The sequence below is a fragment of the Astatotilapia calliptera genome, chromosome 6 (assembly GCF_964374335.1).
Source record: "Astatotilapia calliptera chromosome 6, fAstCal68.1, whole genome shotgun sequence".
Lineage (NCBI taxonomy): Eukaryota > Metazoa > Chordata > Actinopteri > Cichliformes > Cichlidae > Astatotilapia > Astatotilapia calliptera.
This window is the reverse complement of record NC_137427.1, coordinates 11,183,399-11,197,660: the sequence shown is the minus strand read 5'-3', so window position 1 is coordinate 11,197,660 and position 14,262 is coordinate 11,183,399. Positions and strand designations below refer to the sequence as shown.

Below are 14,262 nucleotides of genomic sequence, written 5' to 3'. Positions count from 1 at the left end.
TTGATCATTGCGGCTAGCAATACTAACTTGTTAAACACATTCAAAGAAACAATGAGGTCAAAGTTTAACATGAAAGACCTGGGGAAAATATCCAGTTTTCTTGGGATACAGTTTATACAAAAAGAGAGTGAAATCAGGATGAATCAGAAGAGGTACATTCAAAGAATGTTGGAACGCTTTGGGATGTCTGAATGCAAACCCAGATCCACACCGTGTGAACTAAAAACGGACACTACTACATGTGGAGGAAATGATGCAAATGAGACTGTTAACTCAAGAGAGTACAGAGAAATAGTGGGCAGTTTGATATATGCCATGACGTGTACGAGACCAGATATAAGCTGGGTTGTTAGCAGACTATCTCAAACACTTGCTCAACCCACGAGAGAGGACTTAGTAACGGCAAAACAAGTCCTCAGATACCTAAAAGGCACAAACGACTTCGAACTGATCTTTAAGAAAAGCAGTGAGGATCTAGATCTAATTGCTTACAGTGACTCTGACTGGGCATCCTCTGTAAAAGACAGACGCAGTACAACAGGCTACTGTTTTGCACTTACTAAAGAGGGACCAGTAATATCTTGGAAAACAAAGAAACAGCCTACAGTGGCACTCTCAACATGTGAAGCTGAATACATTGGTCTTGCAACCACTACTCAGGAAAGCATGTACTTAACCCAACTGTTAAACGGCATGGACAGAAAAAGGTACACATGTACTAAACTGTTTGGGGACAACCAAGGGGCCATTGTGTTGAGTAAAAACCCAGTGAACAGACAGAGGTCAAAGCATATTGATGTGAAATATCACTTCATTCGTGAAGCGGTAAATGAAAGGAAAATCTGCATTGAACACTGTCCATCAGAAGAAATGGCTGCAGACATACAACAAAACCAGTTACAAGAGTGAGACTCAGAAAGTTTCAAAAATGGTTCTTTGGAAATGCATAAGATGCTATGGGTTAACAGCATGAGAACAAGGGGGGGTGTTAGATTTTTAGATTTATTAAATTTTCACGGCACATTCCGCACCACATCTCTGTGCGTTCATCATTTTTTTGAAGCCAGCTGTTAGATTTGTGTTCTCAAGAGTAAATATATTTATTTATTTTATGTTGTGAAAGACGTTTTCTGATTGTCATTTTATTTTGAAAAGGATTTTATTTTGGTGATTATTAGAGATGGCACGATACCACTTTTTTATGTCCGATACCGATACCGATATCATAAATTTGGATATCTGCCGATACCGATATGAATCCGATATAGTGTTTTTTAATCAACAAAACTGTTTTTTAAAATATCTTGCTGCATTTTGCAAGTCTGCAAGTTCATACTCAAGTTTAAAACAACAACTACACTAAAGCTATTCTGTTATACCTGTATACAAAAAAAATATTTCATAGTTCAGCAATACTGATCAATCTAATAAACTTAGACCTACACCATCCTCCCTATTCTGGTATTTTAAAGAGTACTTAGCGTAAATATTAAGCAACCTAACTAATAGGGTTCCAACTCCCAGCAACAACAAAAATAAATAAATAAAAAATAGGGAACCACCCCTCACGCGCCACCTCATGATGCTTAATCGACGTAATCAACCTTAATTTGATGCAGTGTGAAAAAAAATGAACAGAAATCAATTATTTTTCAAGAAATATTAAATAGATTCAACATCTTTCTTCAACAAAATTGCAGACTGCACAGATGGTACCTTCACAAAGGAAAAAGTACTATAGCTTACTAGGGTATATATATTAGACTTAATAGTTACTATATACAGTAATTGACTTCTATTCATTTTACATCAAATTAAAACTTTGTGTGTCAGATAATTATTTATTAAAAGCTAGACATTTTAAATGAGAATAAGAAAGAAAAGTATGTCTTTGTGCCCCCTTTTCCCTGTTAATGCCCTATCGGCCCCCCTGGCTAAACTTTGCTAGATCCGCCCCTGCACAGTTACCAGCGTCAGCTACGTAGAACAAGATCCTCGAGTAGAAAGTAATATTAAATAAATTCTAACAACAGCTGATCAAGCTTAAACGTGCTGCTGTTGTTCAGCCGCTGGTTTCCTCTTTCTGGTGCAAAGTGGGCCAAAAACAAACTAGAGACACGGACTCGCGACAGAAAAGCCGATCAGCTGATCATTAAGCAGTTTCACGATTGAAGTAGCAGCCGGAGAGCGAGAGGCAGTCGCTCGTTAAGCTTAACGCAGGAATGCTTTACAAACATTCAGAGATGGACTTACACACTTGCTTTACTTCTCTCGGGGATAACTTTGTCGGAGATGAAATGCCAGGTTGCTAGCGAAGCTCCAAATGCTATCCAGACCACAGGTCCCCATGCCACAGCCGCTCTATCACGTGATGCATACTGCTCCGACTGCTAACGTTCTGAGGTGAGTTACGGCGTGTTGCAAGTTTTGTGAGGTGCTTTCGTGATATTTAATGGATCGGATTACATTTTTTATTTTTCTCCGATATCCGATCCAGTCATTTAGGTCAGTATCGGACCGATACCGATACGTAATATCGGATCGGTCCATCTCTAGTGATTATAGATTACTTCACTTCCTGTTCCTGTTGTTCCGAAGCGCGAACTGCTGAAGCAATGATGTATTTCATTCCCTTCCTGTGTTGCTAACAATAAAAGAAACGGGCAAAGTAATCAACCAAGTGAGTGTATTATTAAGAGAACATGGCCGAAGAAGAAGAAAACTCTTCAAGCTTAACACCAGCTCACCTCCTGCAACTACTTTTCCGAGAATACGCTTCTTTTGTGGTTCGGACTCCTTCTGACATTTCTTTGGAGGTGGAGAAACATCACAGTAATTGCTTAAAGGAGCTTGCTTCTTCGACATCTTTAAGAGTTCTAAACAAATGTCTGTCCTCCCACTAGAGCAGGGCGATATGGCCAAAAATATTTATCACGATATATATTTGAAAATTTGCGATAACGATATAACCGACGATATAATTGATGCGAGACAAAATACAACTCCACAACATTACTAGCGCAAAAAGACAACCTTCCATTTATTTTCACTTAAACAAGAAGCTGGTTTTTATGTACATTAAAGCTTTATAAAAATGTAACAGTGCAAATGCAAATTCCTTGCTGAAAGTTTAACCAAAAGGCATTTCCAGTAGAAATGGGCTGACATATCCTGAGCATAACCATGTATAATATCCACTGAAGTTAAAAAGAGGTGCTTTGCAGTACGCATTTTTCGGACCATAAGGTGCACGGGATTATAAGGCACATTAAGCGAAACAAAGCAGTCAGAAATCAAACTTTATTAAACTCATTCTTCTTGCTTCCTCCACTTCTGTACCATTGATTCATTAATGTTGAATTCTCTCGCAGCTGCTCTATTCCCATGTTGTTGCAGTATATTAATGACTAACCTCGTATTGTGGATGGATTATCTCAGTTGTTCTCCTGACTGAAGTTTGGTCCGTTTACAGCATCCTGCCATGCGATTGCATTTGTCTCTAACCATGAAGAACCTTCACGTTAACTTTTATAAGTGGAAAAGTGTTAGTGTTCGTCCTCCAGCTTCACTGTTTATGTTATGCTAACATAGCTGTGTCGCTAGCGATCACGTAGCACATCATTATATACCAGCTAGCCCAACTTCAGTAACCCTACAAACGTCACTGCTGTTTAGTTTCCTGTCTTCATTTATGTTGGAAGTGATAGCAGAGCTGTACGTTTGATTTTTTTCAGAAATCTCTCAGTCAGAACATGCAATATCATGCTTAGGTAACTAGCGAAACTAGCGAGCTAACTTCCGCTAGCTTCCTGCTAACTTCTAACTCCGTTAAATGTAATAACTTTTGTTTTCATGGATGCCTGGAAGTTAAACTTTATAGTTACACCTGGTAAAGCAGCAATGCTGATCGTTTTATTAAAGATGAAAGAATTTAGACAGTTTTTAACTCTAAGTGATACTGCAGTGTTGTTTGACCTGAAACATAAGGAGTTTAGGACCCAGATTACTCCCAGATTTAAGAGCATCTTAGTCCGACAAATACGACAATAACAACGGCTGCTTGCATGTTCTGCAAAAAAATGTGCTTTGTTGTGTATCTGACGGACAAACACCAAACCAGTTCCACATCACGGAAGTTGCACCATTTTTACAAACCAATTCTGGTTCATCTGTTTCACTCAACAATCGGCCATGTGCGTATGAAAACAAAGGCACTGCGCATGCGCGTTTTACTCCCATTCTATCGCGATATTTCATTTTCCTATCGTTGCCTAACATTATACCGGTATTACCGTGAACGGTATAATATGGCCCAGCCCTACCTCCCACTGTCGTTCTCTAAAACCTAAAAGAGAACTATGGATTTGATCAACTGGTCTCTGAATGCTATTGACACCCTTTTCTCAACGAGAAATCTGGGCTCGGGAGAGCCTGAGTGCCCTGGAGGGACTTTCCCTGCCGGATACACGATGGACGGGTGGCAGAACTGGAGGATCATGTGCCTGACGGGACTGTCGATCGAGGACGCTGAAGATATCTATCTATTCGGAACCATGATAACAGGGTTCATGCTGATCGGAGTTGGCTTAGCCCTGGTTTATCGGAGAAATAAGAGAGCGGAACCGGCTGTTCAAACCCCCCCAAGGCTGCCCGCTGGAATCGAAATGGAACGAGGCGCAACCTCTCACAACGAACGTAATATGGTCAACACCTTGGAGACGCTTGCAGCTGCTGTGAAGGCTCAAAACAACACCATTGAGCGTATGAGGGGAAACATCAGAGAGAGGCCTGCTCAAAATGAGACCCTTGAGCGACAGTTGGAAAACATCGCGGAACGGATCACTGCAGTTGTGAGGTCTCAGAATCAAAAGAACGATAACACCATGGAACAGAAGTTTGATACCATCATGGGGAGGCTCGCGACTCTCCAACGGGAGATCGAGAGGCCAGTGTCGGAGTGTTAAAGAGCAGCCTGAAAATTCTCCTGGGCTGCTCGCATGGAAATTAACAAAATCAACATGAACATTGCGGACCCCCATAACGCGCCAGCTGCAGGCCCAAGGCTGGAGCCGAACAATCACTCCCTGATAACGACTGTGTTACGGCTATTCTTCCCATCCCATGCAAGGACACCTGGATTGGCTGGAGGACTGTTTACTTAGCCTGATAGGCCGAAGGACACTGTCTCAGCTGAACTATGGACACGCACACATACACTTACACTGATAGGCACTCACTCATCCCCCTCCCTTTCCAACGCCTTCGATGCTTGTTTCCTGCGAGGGAACACGGCGGGTCTGTGTGCCGCGCTGGAATGGTAGCGCTGTGCAGGGTGGCTGCTGTGTTCGCTTCGGATTACTCCTCACCCCCCACCCACCCCTGTGGCTTGTCATGTCTTCACAATGTTGTGCTGTGGACATTTATGTGCTATTTTGTGCAAAGGAGTTTTTTTTGTTTCCTGTTCTCATGCTGTCCTACCATGGAAGCACAGCATGAGTAGGGGTCTCTTTTTTTCCTCTTGTACTTTCCCCAATGTAGTGTACATTTCAATGTTTTTTTCTCTGATTCTACCAATCTCCGACCTGTATCCCCATGTAATGTTTGTGCTATACAGTGGGGCAAAAAAGTATTTAGTCAGCCACCGATTGTGCAAGTTCCCCCACTTAAAATGATGACAGAGGTCAGTAATTTGCACCAGAGGTACACTTCAACTGTGAGAGACAGAATGTGGAAAAAAAATCCATGAATCCACATGGTAGGATTTGTAAAGAATTTATTCGTAAATCAGGGTGGAAAATAAGTATTTGGTCAATAACAAAAATACAACTCAATACTTTGTAACATAACCTTTGTTGGCAATAACAGAGGTCAAACGTTTACTATAGGTCTTTACCAGGTTTGCACACACAGTAGCTGGTATTTTGGCCCATTCCTCCATGCAGATCTTCTCGAGAGCAGTGATGTTTTGGGGCTGTCGCCGAGCAACACGGACTTTCAACTCCCGCCACAGATTTTCTATGGGGTTGAGGTCTGGAGACTGGCTAGGCCACTCCAGGACTTTCAAATGCTTCTTACAGAGCCACTCCTTTGTTGCCCAGGCGATGTGTTTTGGATCATTGTCATGTTGGAAGACCCAGCCTCGTTTCATCTTCAAAGTTCTCACTGATGGAAGGAGGTTTTGTCTCAAAATCTCACGATACATGGCCCCATTCATTCTGTCCTTAACACGGATCAGTCGTCCTGTCCCCTTGGCAGAAAAACAGCCCCATAGCATGATGTTTCCACCCCCATGCTTCATAGTAGGTATGGTGTTCTTGGGATGCAACTCAGTATTCTTCTTCCTCCAAACACGACGAGTTGAGTTTATACCAAAAAGTTCTACTTTGGTTTCATCTGACCACATGACATTCTCCCAATCCTCTGCTGTATCATCCATGTGCTCTCTGGCAAACTTCAGACGGGCCTGGACATGCACTGGCTTCAGCAGCGGAACACGTCTGGCACTGCGGGATTTGATTCCCTGCCGTTGTAGTGTGTTAGTGATGGTGACCTTTGTTACTTTGGTCCCAGCTCTCTGCAGGTCATTCACCAGGTCCCCCCGTGTGGTTCTGGGATCTTTGCTCACCGTTCTCATGATCATTTTGACCCCACGGGATGAGATCTTGCGTGGAGCCCCAGATCGAGGGAGATTATCAGTGGTCTTGTATGTCTTCCATTTTCTGATGATTGCTCCCACAGTTGATTTTTTTCACACCAAGCTGCTTGCCTATTGTAGATTCACTCTTCCCAGTCTGGTGCAGGTCTACAATACTTTTCCTGGTGTCCTTCGAAAGCTCTTTGGTCTTGGCCATGGCGGAGTTTGGAGTCTGACTGTTTGAGGCTGTGGACAGGTGTCTTTTATACAGATGATGGGTTCAAACAGGTGCCATTCATACAGGTAACGAGTGGGGGACAGAAAAGCTTCTTACAGAAGACGTTACAGGTCTGTGAGAGCCAGAGATTTTCCTTGTTTGAGGTGACCAAATACTTATTTTCCACCCTAATTTACGAATAAATTCTTTACAAATCCTACCATGTGGATTCATGGATTTTTTTTTCACATTCTGTCTCTCACAGTTGAAGTGTACCTCTGGTGCAAATTACTGACCTCTGTCATCATTTTAAGTGGGGGAACTTGCACAATCGGTGGCTGACTAAATACTTTTTTGCCCCACTGTATGTGTAAGGTCGGGGGGGGGGGGTCCCATTTCACTGCAGGGCAACCTGCATGTGACGAATAAAGCTTTGATTGATTGATTGTGTGTGTGTGTGTGTGTGTGTTGGCGGGGGGGGAGGGGGGGCGCCAGAGGGAGTGTTTGCCCAGGGCGCCAAACAGGCTAGGACCACCACTGCACACTTCGTAGAGGGCATATGATGTTTTTGTTTGTGGCTATAATTTCTGCTTGCCTTATCACAGTGGGGTGTCGACCACTAATATGGCCCAAAAAAGTAAATTTACTGAAAATGAATCTGAATACTGCCAGTGCTTCAAACAGCATGACTCATTCAGTCATTCACACCCATTCTATTAAACATCCACACATATTCATACTCTGATGGATGCATTGGAGACAACCAACAAACCTCCACTTAGTGGATGTCCTGCTCAACATCCTGAGTTACAGCCACCCTAAATACAGTGTTCTTAAAATGTAATATGGATAAATACTGTTTGTTTTTCCACAAAATTACCAAAAGAATTATGCTTACAGCCTAAAATTACAAAATTACATCCAGCATAATTTGTGTCCCCTTTTTGTTAAAAATATTCAGAATTTAGGTACTACTTAGAATTACTTATTCACTCTTTAACTGTAACTACAGTGTAATTATTTCTATTTCTAAAATATAAGGTGTTAAAAAGTGATACACAATTTACAATTACTTACGCAGCATTTAAAATTACTATTATTATTTCAAAAGTTTTATTCTTCGTTGTGCTTGTTACATTTCAAATGTATTAGAAATGCGAGAAATTTTTCAACCACCATAAACTTAACAAAAGACACTAAGAGCCAGTACCCCATTTGAATACATTTTAATCACTGCAGTGAAATGGTGAAACCCTTATGTTATATTGGTTTCTGTTTTACAGAAAATTGTAAAAACAGCAGAATAACAAAATTAGATTTTTTTTGTTTTGTTTTACTAGCCGATGCATCTAAAGAGTGAGTACTGATTGACCATCTCCTCCAAGCCCAAGCAGGTATCCCGGTATTTGTCAGTCTGACACTCTTCTGCTGTAGGCCAATACTCAACCCAGGTTCTCTCACCAATTACGTACTCGAATCTGAAAAGAACAATTGAAAGAAAAATGGTGTTTGTGTGACCAATCAGCAAAATACAGAATAAAACAACTGTGATAAATATACACAGTTCAAGTTAATTACATTTATTCACTGAAGGTATGATTAATGAATAGAACTCTGAGATTAGTTTAAATATACACCACACACAAGCACAGCCAGACAAACAATATACTTACGTATTCTTTTTGTCATCTCGGTGAATATCTTTATCTGAGCCCATGAGAAGGTAGGTTTTTCCTTGTTCCAGACTTAAAGCTTCTCTGCAGTGTTGATAACTGAGAAATATGCGCTGTTTATTCAGTGGACCAACATCAAGACTCCCTGTAATTAAGATATGACAGTTGAGAGCAGTGATTTATGAATGACTGAATGTGTTGCTCAAACACAGTGCTGCTGTGTCCATATACATTCCTAGTTGTATCGTCATAATAGTGTCTTATGTGTAATATAAGTGTTTTGGCAATATGCTTGTGCTGAGTATTAAATGTTAAATTAGAAAATGGGTATCAGCAAGACAAGCCACACTGACTTACTGATAGTAAATGGTGTCAACCACTAAATGTACCTCTTAGTACAAAAGCATGCAGCAGTTTTATAAAATGCTCGATTTGTCCTTCAAATTGCCTATTTTTTTGTGGCTATAATAGAAAATAACCATCACTGCTATCTTAATGCCACAAAAAACAACAACTAGTAATTTCTCTTAAAATAGACGTTTAAAGGACGTAGGTACTTGCCTTCTTTGATGGGGTGCAGCACTTTGACTTTGTGACTGTCTGTGGATAACTCTTCTACAATCTCTTCAACCAGTACTTTGTAAGCTGTGGGCAGCCAAAGTATAGTTTTTAGCTTTTTGCATTACTATATCCTATTAAATAAAACTAAATGTAACCCATTTATGTTTGTTTACCAAAGTCTACTTTGCTGGTCTCTGTACTTTCACAAATCTTAGCTTGGCGGTCATCATTGGGGATTTTTTCCTTCTTCTGCATACTGCAGTTCTCTGTAAGTACACAATACGGACAGGGTAAAAATGCAAAGCTGATGTATACATGTGTGTTGATAGGTGACTGCAGGTATATGAAGGTCAACTACACAACAAATATATCAGTAAGCATTTAATTCCTGCTCTGAGTGTTGTGACTACAGTCTCTAACATAAACCTTTGATTATTTACTGCAAAACAAATTTTAAATCACATTTGCCAAAATAGGCGTCTTTCAGATTTTATAATTGTAGATTTGTGCATACATCTAAAGTTACTAATAGCACCCTAGCTAGTTATGAAAAACAAATGTGCTTTCACAGGCCAGAATACTGCAGTGTGAAAGTATACCCAATGATTCAAAAGCTTGCAGAATCACCTTTAGCAGTAATAAGTAATTGTTTTCTCTAAAATCCGTGTCTCACTTTGTTTCAAGAATTTTAAGTTTGCCCATGTGTAAGTCTATCATATTCTTGCTACAGCATTTCAAATGGGTTGGGGTCTGGACATTAGTCCAAACTATCCTGTTGTAGATTTGCTGTGTGCTTGTGCTCTTTGTCTAGTTGCATGAATCAGTTTTTCTCACGCTTGCATCACGCTTGATCTGATTAGTCAAGTAATCGCAAAAATAATCAGTGACTAGTTGACTATCAAAATAATCATTTGTGGCAGCCCTTATGTATATGTGCATATAAATGGCCGATAAACGCAATTCTGATTCTGATTTTTGCTCAAAATTTGACTTTTAAAATAAAACCTTTACTTTAATAACACTTCTACTGGTGTTTTCTGTACCATTTAAAGTTAATATAAAAATACATGAAAACCTTTTAATTACAGTTTTAAAATAAGCTTATTTAATCAGATTTATATGATTATATATATAATTGTGTTTACCTTCAGCACATGTGCATATGTTATCTCTACAGAGCTGCAGTAGTTTTCCAGCTTCCCTCTCTGGATGGTAGAATTTCACGCAGCGTGTTTCTGCATTGAGGGAAAAAAACAAGTATTTGACTGTTATTTTGTGACAGTTATGGTAGATATAACAAGGTATATGAAAATGATCGAATAAAATGGCATAGTGTGCCTATTTACATTACACTGCCAAAAGTATTTTGCTCTTCTCCCTTCACACAGAAATTAACTTGACTGACATCCCATTCTTAATCCATAGGGTTTAATATGATGTCAGCACAACCTTTGCAGCAATAACAGCTTCAACTCTTCTGGGATGCTTTCCACAAGGTTCAGGAGTGTGTTTATAGGATTTTTTGATCATTCTTCCCAAAGTGCATTTGTGAGGTCAGACACCAATATTAAGCAAAAAGGCCTAGTTTACACTCTCCAATTTTAATTCATCCCAAACCTGTTCTATTGGGGTGAAGACTGTTGCAAGATAGTAAAGTTCTTCCTAACCAAATTTGCTCATCTATATCTTTATGGACCATACTTTGTGCATTGGTGCACAATCATGTTGGAACAGGAAGAGACCATCCCCAAACTGTTTCCACGAAGTTGGGATGGTGAAATTGTCCAAATATCTTGGTATGCTGAAGCATTAAGATTTTCTTTAACTGGAAATAAGGGGCCAAGCCGAGCTCCTGACATTCCATGAAACTCTCTATGCTCTGTGCTTGCTAATCTGAGGGCCACATGAAGTTAGGAGATCTGCAGCTATTGATTCTGCAGAAAGTTAGCAACCTCTGTGTGCTTCAGCATCTGCTGACCACACTCTGTGATTTTATATGACCTTTCACAAATCTTTGCAGAAGCAGTTTGCATGTCTAGGCGCTTTTTTTATACACCTGTAGCCATGGAAGTGATTGGAACACCTGAAGAATAACAAAGGTAACATGTTTATGAGACTTACGTTCATAGTATTCATAGACAGATACAGATGCGGGTTGTAAGACGCCCACTGGCATTTCCTGTTTGATTCTAAAAGCAATTTCCTCTGGTCGTGTGTGAGAAACCTGGGAATTGAAATATAGACAGGGAAAAGCATAAATAAAAACCCAGGCAAAGTGGAAAAAAGGGGGATAAGAAGAACGATTGGAGTGATTTCCAACCTTGTCCAAGTAAATGATGAGTGAGCCTCTTTCTGACAGGGCTTTGTTCATCTCATATTTTGATATGGTGCGGCCACGTCCTCTAGACAACTAGAGACACACAAAAAGGCCAAATTTTAAACATTAAGAGGTCTTATTTTTTCTTTAACTGTAACCACATAACATTACCATAACTTCTTACCAAATCCAGGTCTTTTGTTTCAACAGCAAAACCAGTTAGTAAGCCAATATCCAAGATTGACATGCCTGCATCACGATCCCTGTTCTTATACCTGTAGAGAGAATGATAAGAATGATTCAAATGACAGCAGAGTTAAATGGACGGGAACAAAAAAATCCTATTAAGCCAAAACTATTTCTAAAGTGTAGTTTACATTGTACTTACATGACCTCTATCCTAAGTTTGTATATCTTTTCATCTGCATTTGATTTTTCTGAAAGAATAAGGAAAAAGAAAAAATGAGCACAAACAAATAAAATGCCATAAACTGAAGCAAACAGATTTAATGAGATAAGTAAAATAAAAAGAGGAGATAAAGGACATCAAAGTACCTTCTACGAGATCCACTTTGAGGGTAAAATTCTGGCAGTCACTCTCCCGTTCTTTGGGCTTAGCGTAATACAGTGATACCAACTGTTGCATCAGAAAAAGTGTGTTTTTATATTGTGTGATAAATAAGTCTTTGTTATGCTGTTCTTTTAAGGTTTAAAAAGCCTTGTCTAGGATTCTGAAATGATCAACTAACAGATAACTTACTGTCACTGTTGCTTCTCCTGTTCCCCTAGCAGTCACTGTGATGTCCTGGTTTATATCGTTAATCTGTTGGGATTAATATGTACAAACACACAAAGATGTGTTTGTACATATTATGAGAAAAAAAACAGAGATAAGCTCACTTTGCTCCCACCGACTGAATTTAAATTGCATTGAATGTCTGTTAGACAGGGAAAAGGAAATAGACCAAAAAGCTTGCAGAGTGGTGAGATGGATTGCCAAAAAGACAGAAACACTAGCAGTACTGAGATTTATTTACTGCTAGAGGACATGTTTTCAGACTGACAAATTGTGCTACATGGTGACTGTGTTTGTGTTGCTTCTTCTCACCTTAGACGTTCTTGTGGCATAGTGGTTGTTCTGATTGAAATTGTACTTTTCAGGTGCCGACCTTCCTGGCAACTTGATGTCCACATTCAGATCATACTGTGGTTCGTTAGCGTTGATCCAGTACTCTGCTACAGCTTGATAGACCATTATAGTAGCCTGGAGAGAAGAAAAGTGGGGGAGATAAAGAAAGGCAAAGGTTATAAGGTGGGATAATATGTATAAAATATCTGCCTATGATATCTTGATTGACAGGAAGTTTTGTGTTACCTGAGTTGATCCATAGCCTCCTCCCACCTTCTGTTGTGCGTTGAACCATCTCACAACAGGTCTGGCATCTTCAAAGTTCTTTATTAAAACAGCAAAGGACAGGAGTAGAGTGTTAAAATAAATTATGGAAAAACATTTTTCAAAGGTACTTTGAAGGCTTTCTAATCTGCTTTTTATTTGGGTATAATTCAAATCCAGTCCAGAAACTTGCCTAATGAAAGAAAATGCAATGTTTTTCATAGTTCATAACGACTCTGTACAAAGCAATGTCTTATTTGTTTTAATTTGTATTTGCACACAATAATAACACAACATAAAAATAAATGTAGAAATTATCTTCATTGAGCTGGAATTTCACAGTTAAATAAATGGTAACTCTGGAATGGTCAGCAATGGTATTTAAATACTGTAAAGTAAATTTTCAATGATTTTGTGTCCAAAACCTATAATATTTTAGAGACACATGAATGACAGATGGATGATATAATTTGGACATGCTCACCTGAGACTTGACAAGAGCAAGAAGAGCATAAGCTGTGGTTTCCAAAGTGTAAATACGGCCTCTAGGTACAGGCCAGTGAGATAGCTCTGACAGACACAATCACACAAGTACATTTTTATTACTATAATATAAAACAGAAATATTTTAGAAAAAATGTAAAAACTTTTTTCAAGTTAAAAAAAATACTGGTATTCATTAGATAAAAGTAAATTGATAAATATATACCCAAATTCGAGTAGGCACACTGGATTTTACTGAGAAGTCAGAAATGAATCAATAATATTCAATAAGTAAAATTTTCAGGAACACAAGAAAATTGATGAGATTTTTTCAGATATTTTATAAAATAGTAAATTTTAAAATTCATGAATAACAAAAGTCATGGTCTTCCAGTCTTCAGTGCTTTTCACCCACTTCTGTCTGTCTCTCCTCAACTCTCTCTCGCTCATCTCCCTCTGTCAGTGTGTGTGTGTGTTCACTGTGTGTCCCTCTAACCACGCCTTCTGTTCCAAGGGAAGGTCCTTCCTCCATTTCCCGCATCTCATGTCCGAACACCAAGAGTTAAAACAATCACCTCGTGGTAGTCTTCAGATGATCGGCTTTCTATTCAAGCTAGAGGAGTTCCCTCATTTGTGGCAGAACAATGGCTATCACCTCTGTCTAAAATCAGCCACATCTCCCAGAAAACCAGTTAACATCTCTGTATCCTCCGAACCACTTGAATTATCCTCTATTCTGCAGGTTTATCACAAAATTTCAGAAATTTTCCATAAAGATATACTTTTACTTTCACCACATTGACCATTGAACATTAACTTTTCTCCAGTGTTTCTTTTGGTGGCCAAGTCTGAATAAGGGTTTTGGAGCATGTGTCTGCCCTCTCCACTTGTGCTCAAAGGAAAACCTCTCACACCCCTCAAGTTAGTCTGCTGCATTCACTAACAATACCAGGATGCCCTTGGTCCCACATTGCATTTGACTTT

General features: G+C 39.5%; 1 protein-coding gene across 1 annotated transcript in view; it reads right to left on the bottom strand.

Annotated features, from left to right (window-relative positions):
• Positions 1 to 8,061: 8,061 nt before the first annotated feature.
• LOC113023848 (complement C3-like) overlaps positions 8,062 to 14,262 on the bottom strand; it is a 31,856-nt gene continuing 25,655 nt past the window's right edge. Inside the window, exons 30-43 of the mRNA XM_080302365.1 lie at positions 13,280 to 13,365; positions 12,778 to 12,855; positions 12,511 to 12,666; positions 12,163 to 12,225; positions 11,958 to 12,039; positions 11,791 to 11,839; positions 11,587 to 11,677; positions 11,406 to 11,495; positions 11,207 to 11,309; positions 10,231 to 10,320; positions 9,259 to 9,351; positions 9,082 to 9,169; positions 8,525 to 8,665; positions 8,062 to 8,329 (exon numbers count right to left, since the gene is read on the bottom strand). Coding sequence (XP_080158491.1) covers positions 8,188 to 8,329; positions 8,525 to 8,665; positions 9,082 to 9,169; positions 9,259 to 9,351; positions 10,231 to 10,320; positions 11,207 to 11,309; positions 11,406 to 11,495; positions 11,587 to 11,677; positions 11,791 to 11,839; positions 11,958 to 12,039; positions 12,163 to 12,225; positions 12,511 to 12,666; positions 12,778 to 12,855; positions 13,280 to 13,365 — 1,352 coding nt within the window. The 3' untranslated portion in view covers positions 8,062 to 8,187. The remainder of the gene's footprint in view (positions 8,330 to 8,524; positions 8,666 to 9,081; positions 9,170 to 9,258; positions 9,352 to 10,230; positions 10,321 to 11,206; positions 11,310 to 11,405; positions 11,496 to 11,586; positions 11,678 to 11,790; positions 11,840 to 11,957; positions 12,040 to 12,162; positions 12,226 to 12,510; positions 12,667 to 12,777; positions 12,856 to 13,279; positions 13,366 to 14,262) is intronic.